This window comes from Mustela nigripes, chromosome X (genome assembly GCF_022355385.1).
Source record: "Mustela nigripes isolate SB6536 chromosome X, MUSNIG.SB6536, whole genome shotgun sequence".
Taxonomy (NCBI): domain Eukaryota; kingdom Metazoa; phylum Chordata; class Mammalia; order Carnivora; family Mustelidae; genus Mustela; species Mustela nigripes.
The window spans coordinates 1,422,162-1,429,939 of NC_081575.1; the positions used below are offsets into that span (position 1 = coordinate 1,422,162).

Sequence of the window (7,778 nt, forward strand, 5' to 3'; positions counted from 1 at the left end):
CTCCCAATCACACCATCTCATATTTGAGTTGACGCACACACGCCCTTTCTTCTCTGAATTCTTGGAGTTCTCTCTCCCAGAGCCTGCCATTCTCCTACTTCAATCTGCTCAGATTGCCAATCAGGCCTTCTGCCCAGTTGGCATCCCTGATATTTCCTATCACTGTGGTCCTGGATTAGATCCACTGTTTTGTGGATCCCACATTTTCCTTTTTCTTGGCTTATACCCTTGTTTTGCTGGAGAACATCCTCAAGTAGTTTCCTAAGAAAGTGTATTTGAGAGAAATTTTTTTAGCTCTTGCATATCTAAAAATATTTTAATTCCGTTGTCATATTTGATGGATATTTTGGCTGGTGTAGAATCTGTTGAAAACCATTTTTTCTTAGAATTCTGAAAACATTGCCCTATTACCTTTTTTAAAAAAGATTTTATTTATTTATTTGAGAGAGAGACCACAAGCAGGGAGGAGAAGCAGACACGCCCCCCAACCCCCACTAAGCAGGGAGCAGGTCACCCTGGGATCCCAGCATCCTGGGATCACGACCCAAGACAAAAGGCAGATGCTTAACCGACTGAGCCACCGAGGCACCATGCCCTATTATCTTTTTAAAATTGTTGCCCTATTATCTTTTATCAGTGTTATTTAGATGATGTTACTTATTCTGATTCCTGTTCTTTTTTCTCACTTTTATCTTTCAAGAACTCTTGTTAATTGCTTGCTGGACTTCTCAAATTGTTCTTCCTAGTCCTTATATTTTTGCTCATATTTTTTGTCTGTATTGTTTTGTTCGATTTCCTAGCAGACTCCTTCAGTTTTGCCTTTCAATATTGCTATTGGAATTTGAACTTCAATAATCACATTTAATTTCCAGTAATTATTTTTTCTTCTCCATTCCTTTTACATAATATTCTATTCTTGTTTTGTGGATACAATATCTTTTTTAGTTTTCTGAATATGCTAATTAAATTAAAAATTTCTTTCCATATGATCCCTGCATTTTCTGGAATTCCTTTAAGTTCATTTTTTTCTATAGGTCATACTTGATTATTTTTAATATCAAAGACCTTCTTCAAATTTCTGAGGATTCTTAATGGGTTTTTTTAGAGGTTTTATTTATTCATTTGGCAGAGCGAGATCACAAATAGGCAGAGAGGCAGGCAGAGAGAGAAGAGGAAGCAGGCTCCCCGCTGAGCAGAGAGCTCGATGTGGGGCTCGATCCCAGGACCCTGAGATCATGACCCGAGCCGAAGGCAGAGGCTTAACCCCCCTGAGCCACCCAGGTGCCCCTCTTAGTGGTTTTTTAATATTTAGTAAAGAAATGCTGGATAGCTATTGTGGATTTAATCTGCTTTAGGGAAAATAGGTCTGTTTTCCTGCTATGAGTCTTCTGTATAGGCCAGGGAACCAAAGAACAGAGTTCACATTCTCCAAACGTTAGAATGAGGAGAAAATTGTTCAGGAGTTGCCAACTCCCATGCTGGAGGCTCTACCTCTCTGTAGACATTTCATTCCATTTCTATAGAGGACGGTCACGGGTTTTTCTTGCAGGCCTGCACCAGCTGCCAGCTCAGCTACCTGGTAGAGAAGAGGAACTTCCAACTGTTGCAGTCATTCTGTATTGGGATCTTCAGTTAATTCTCATGTGTTCGGTCCCATTTTGTTCTGTTGCCTTCCACCACATGCCTGCTGGTTCTGAGCCTACTCTGGGGCACCTGGGTGGCTCAGTTGGTTGACCATTGGCTCTTGGCTTTGACTCAGGTCATGATCTTTGGCACTGTGAGCCTGAGCCCACTGGTCAGGGTCCAAGCTCAGGGAGGACTCTGCTGGAGATTCTCTCTCTCCCTCTGCCCCTCCCCACAAACATGCTCGCTCTTGCTCTCTCTCTCTAAAGTAAATAAATAAATAGATAAATCTTAAAAAAGGAAAAAAAAACCTCTGTGTGTGTGCACATACAACTGTGAATATAATGTATCAGAATTAATTCATTTCTCATCTATTTTCCCATTTCTTAGTACATGTAGTTAGGCTATTAAGTTTTTTAAAGATTTTATTTACTTATTTGGGAGAGAGAGAGAGAGATCACAGAGGCAGAGGGAGAGGGAGAAGCAGACTCACTGCTGAGCCTAGGGCCTGATGTGGGGCTTGGTCCCAGGACCCTGAGATCATGACTTGGGCCGAAGGCAGATGCTTCAGTGACTGAGCCACCCAGGGCCCCCAAGGTTATTAATTTTTCTAGATGACTACTTTAGCTACATAACTTAGGCCATTGTTTGTCATTTCTGAAGTTTATCATTTTAACTGTTGTTTCCTCTTCAGCCAGAGTTATTTTGAAGTCTGTTTTAAAACTTACAAGTGGAAAGTGGTTTTTCATTTTATTTTGTTTTGCTTTTGCCCATTCTTTTGTTCCTAAGTTTGAATCTTATCATAAAGTTGCCAGAGACTGGACTGCATGATTTCAACATTTTGGAATTTACTGAGACTTTTTTTGAGGTGTCTAATTCATAAGTAACTTTAGGAAATTTTCCATAGTGCTTGAAACAAATTTATGTTCTTAATTTTTTGTTATCATCTGGGATGCTAGTTCTACAACTCCAGACCATCCGTTTTGTCCTTCTCATTTTCCATTGTCTTTGTGGATGTGCTTTCTTAAAAGTAAATATTCCTATCAGTCCAAGGAATTTTTAGACAGATCAATTAGGAGTTGGTGCTCTGTATGTCATATTGATAAAATCCTTCTGGTAGTTGGTTTTCTGTCAATTGCTAGTCATACTATATTTTCCTGGTTTTTCTAAAAGATTTTATTTATTTATTTATTTATTTATTTGAGAGTGAGACAGCACAAGGGGTGGCGGCAGAGGGAGGGGGAAACAGACTCCCCGCTGAGCAGAGAGCTCGATGTGGGGCTCGATCCCAGGACCCCAAGATCATGACCTGAGCCAAAAGCAGACACTTAACCAACTGAGCCACCCAGGTGCTCCAATTTTCCTGGTTTTTATCTTTTACAGTCTAAATTTTAAGGGGACCCATTGAATAAACATTATAGCCCATTTTTTTAAATGACACATTTTTAATTCTACTGGTGAATACTTTAAACTCTACTGTTTTTCTACTTTTCAATGGCAAAAGTGAAATTGTATTATTTAAGCCTTGTTTAGTCAAACTAAGGAATTCAGCAAGATCCTCTTCATTGGTTTTCTTTTTCAAAAATGTCTTGACTTCTAGTCTTGTGCACTTACTCTTCCCAATCTAGAATTAACTTGTTACCGTCCGCAGAAAGTCCTTGATTTTGACTTGGGGAAAAGAATCTCTAGATTAATTTATGAAGAATTGGCATCTTTATTATGTAACTCTTTCTTTCCAGGAATGCAGTAGTTTGTTTGTTTGTTTGTTTGTTTGTTTTTTCTTACTTCACAGAGACAGAGACAGAGAGAGAGGGAACATAAGGAGAAGCAGGTTTCCCACAGGCAGGGAGCCCAATGTGGGGCTTGATCCCAGGACCCTGGGATCATGACCTGAGCCGAAGGCAGACGCTTAATAACTGAGCCACCCAGGGGCCCCATCTTTCTTTCTTTTTTAAATCTCTTATTAGTACTTTATTTTCTTTATTGTGTTATGTCAGTCACCATACAATAATACATCATTAGTTTTTGATGTCGTCTTCCAAGATCTCTCCCTCCCTTCCTTTCTTCTTTCTTTCTTTCGTCTTCTTTTATGTCTTCCAGTCAAGTTTTATAGTTTTTAAATATAGGTTTTTGGCATTTCTTAAGGCTATTCCCTGCCGTTTTATAATTTTTGTAGCCAGAGTAAGTTGAGTGTTTTTTTTAAATTACATTTCCCAGCTTTTTATTACTGGCTGTGTCTGTATGTGTCTATATATGTGTCTGTATGTCTAACCCTAACCCTAAACACCAGGGATTGATCTTCCCTTACTGAGGCTAATGGGTTTTTCTCCTCATGATGAAACTCCAAGGGTGAGGTTTCAAAGAGAATTGGAGGAGGATACCTGTGTTTTATTTTACATGAATAATGTTGCACCATAGATCTTGTTCTATTTCTTGTTTTGTTCCCACCTAACACCATTAAATATGATGTTGGCTCTGAGCTTCTCAATAGATACCTTTGATTAGATTGAGGAAGCTCCCTTGTACTCATAGCTCTCTGAGTTGTTTTCCTCGTAAGTAGGTGTTGTATTTTATTAAACACTTTTCCTGCATTTATTGAAATAATTGTATAATTTGTTCCCCTTAAATCTTTTAAGATTGATTTCTAATTTTAAACCATCCTTGCATTCTTAGCATAAATTTCAACTTGGTTATGAAATATAATTATAATCTGCTGGATTCAGTTTATTTGTCTAGCATTTTTACATCTATCTAACATATCCTATAGCATACTTTTATTGGCTTATTATAGTAGTTATATTAGTCTCATAAAATACGTTTGGAGAAGTTTTTTTTTTTTCTGTGTATGGTTGGAATTACCCATTCATTAATAATTTGGTAGACTTCACTGCAAAGCTCTCCAAGCCTTTTTTGTTTGTTTGGTGGGGGTAGATTTTTAAGATACATAGTCAATTTCTTTGTGGTTATAGAGGGTCTATCCAGGTTTTATGTTTCTAGGGGCAGTTTTGGTAAGCTGTGCTTTTCTAGGAATTTGTTCATTTTGTTTATGTTTTCCAATTTTCTGCCATACAGTTGTTCATAATATCCTTTTAAAATTTTATGTCTTGTCTACTACCTATTGTATAATCTATATATCTGTGGTTGCATCTCTTTTTCATTTATAATATAATTTGTCTTTCCTCTCTTTATATTTAGGTTCTTAAAGGGCTGGCTTTTCTTTTCAGCTTTTCGAAGAATCAGCTTTTGATGTTCCAATCCTATCATTCGTTTCTGTTTCATCCTTTTCTACTCATCCTTAATTGTCTTCTATTTTCTCCAGGTTTACTCTGCTGCTTCTTTTTATAGTTTCTTTTCTTTTTTTTAAGATTTTATTTATTTATTTGAGAGAGAAAGAGAGAAAGATCATACACATTCGGGAGCAAGCACAAGCAGGGGGAGGAGCAGAGGGAAAAGGAGACTCCTGGCTGAGCATGAATCCTGACGTGCGGGGCTGGATCCCAGGACCCCGAAATCATGACCTGAGCTGAAGTCATACACTTCACTGACTGAGCCCCCCAGGTGCCCCTCTTTTATAGCTTCTGGAGCTGAATGCTCAACTTGTTGACTTGTTAACCCAAACGCCTACTCAACACCTCCACTTGCACATCTAATAGGCACCCAAGCTTAACATGGTCAAAACGGAACTCTTGGGGCGCCTGGGTGGCTCAGTGGATTAAGCCGCTGCCTTCGGCTCAGGTCATGATCCCAGGGTCCTGGGATCGAGCCCCGCATCGGGCTCTCTGCTCAGCCTCGAGCCTGCTTCCTTCTCTCTCTCTCTGCCTGCCTCTCTGCCTGCTTGTGATCTCTCTCTGTCAAATAAATAAAATCTTAAAAAAAAAAAAACGGAACTCTTGATATGTACCTCTGAAAATGTGGTTTTGTACAGTTTTCACCATCATAGTGAAAGGTACCGATTCATTCAGTTGCTCAGTGGAAAACTCAGGAATCATCCTTGTTCCTTCTCTTTCTCTAAACATCTAATCTTTTCTACTCGACTTTGAAAATCCAGAATGAGTGTTACCTCAGAACCTAGTTCATGCCACTATCACTTCTCCTAGACGGTTGTCAGGGTCTCCTGACTGGACTTTTGTTTCTGGTTCTGTCCTTCACGGACAGCTCTCCACACTGCACATACAACATGGATCTGATGATGTTAACTCTCAGTTCACAGTCCTCCAAAGGCTTCACCTCAGGAGAGGCTCCTAGTTCCCATGGTGGCTCTAGCTGCCTGTCCAACTGCATACCCTGCTATTCTCTGGCCACATAAACTTTCTTCCCAACATGCCAGGCACAGTAGCTCCTCAGGGCTTTTGAACTTGCCTGGAATTTTCTCTCCACAGATATCCATATGGGGGAATAAAACAAAGGCAAAAGTCTATAGATCTCTAAATAGCACCCCCTTTACTCTTGCTTTATGTGTCTCAAAACCCTTATCACTATGCGACATTATATTACTAATTTGTATGCTTAGTGTGAATCTTTGCCACAAGAATGTTTACTGTCTTGTTCAGTACTGTGAATCCAGAACCTGGAACGATGCCTGGCATTTGCAGGTATTTAATAAATGAAGGGGATCAACCAAATCAGAATTAGAAGCTTCCTTGTTTTTTTTTTTTTATGATTTTATATATTTATTTGAGAGAGAGAGAGAGAGAGAGAGAGCATGAACTTGAGAGGGAGAGGGTCAGTGGGAGGAGAAGCAGACTCCCTGCTCAGCAGGGAGCCCGATGCAGAACTCTATCCCAGGACTCCAGGATCATGACTTGAGCCTAAGGCAGTTGCTTAACCAACTGAGCCTCCCAGGCACCCCTAGAAGTTTCCTTGTTAAGCACAGAACCAGTACAAGGAGCATTGGATGTACTAGATAGGTGGAATACAATTAAGGTAGCTTTGAGAAATAGTCCTGTCCTGCACACCCTATTGGATAAAACTTTTTCCATACTCCTAAATATTTTTCTGACCCAGAATTGCTGGATCTTAGTTTACAAATCACCTTTTCTAGCAAGTGTTCCCTCTCCCCTCCTGGCAGAGCTAAGTGCTGCTTCCTTTGTGCTCTCACTCCCCCTTCTCAAAGCATCTGATACAATTAACAGATCTCGGTGCAGCCTGGCCATGCACATTCTTCTCCCACCAGAGTTTCAGGAAGACCACGGCTGTAGTTTGTTATTTATTCCCTGACCCTGTTAGAGTGTGGCATACGGCATCGGGCACACAGCAGGCCCAGATGAAAGAATGCAATGGGTAGGCCCCTGAAACGAAGGTCGGTTGTCTGGAACAACGTCAGGCTCCAGGATAGGCAAGTTTGCTGCTCCTAGTGCAGGTGGGGATACTGAGAAAATACAGGTGCGGTGAAACTCTTACAGCAGCGTAGTTTGTGCGTTTGTGTACAGCGGGTCAACGGCCCAGGAGGGCCACGCAAAAAAGGCGTGCGGAGCCTAGGCCTTCACTTGCCCCAGCATCCGCAAGGGCCCATTAATCCTTAATATTCAAATTCCTCCCACTAAACCAGCCCCTCCGCGCCCTAGCCGCCTCTTTCCCCCAATGACGGTGGATGGCAACCAATCGGGAGCTGGACGGGGTTTCCACCCCCTTTTCCCTAGCGGGAACGGACACCAACCCCAGCCAATTGGTAGCATTGTCACCGAGACCCCGCCCCACCCTGGCCGCCGCACCCAATGGCGGGAGGGCTCGCGGCGATGCCGGGGGCGGGGCGCGGGCGCGCAGGTGCAGCAGCGCGCTAGCAGGCCGGGAGGGCGGGGCGCGACGTCGGCCGTGCGGGGTCCCGGCGTCGGCGGCGCGCGCGCTCCCTCCTCTCAGAGAGAGGGCTGTGGTAAAAGCCGTCCGGAAAATGGCCGCCGCCGCCGCTGCCGCGCCGAGCGGAGGAGGAGGAGGAGGCGAGGAGGAGAGACTGTGAGTGGGACCGCCGCGGCCGCGGGCGGGGACCCTTGCCGGGGGGCGGAGGGTAGGGGCGGGACGAGGCGCGGGAGGGGCCCGCGGGGTCGGGCGACACGGCTGGCGGATGGCGTCCCTCCTCTCTACCCTCCCCCCCCCCCCCCCCCCCGTGGACGGCTCCCCCCCCCCCCCCCGTCTACACTCTCCCCCCCCCCCCCCCCGCC

General features: G+C 43.3%; 1 protein-coding gene across 2 annotated transcripts in view; it reads left to right on the forward strand.

The window, feature by feature from the left end:
• The first annotated feature begins 7,426 nt into the window (after window positions 1-7,426).
• The window catches only part of MECP2 (methyl-CpG binding protein 2), a 63,268-nt gene continuing 62,916 nt past the window's right edge, over window positions 7,427-7,778 (forward strand). For both annotated transcript variants that reach the window (XR_009401409.1, XM_059385830.1), the window contains exon 1: window positions 7,427-7,572. Coding sequence is in view for 1 of the 2 variants with exons in the window: in XM_059385830.1 (XP_059241813.1) it covers window positions 7,511-7,572 (62 nt within the window). In the remaining variant the exon portion in view is untranslated. The remainder of the gene's footprint in view (window positions 7,573-7,778) is intronic.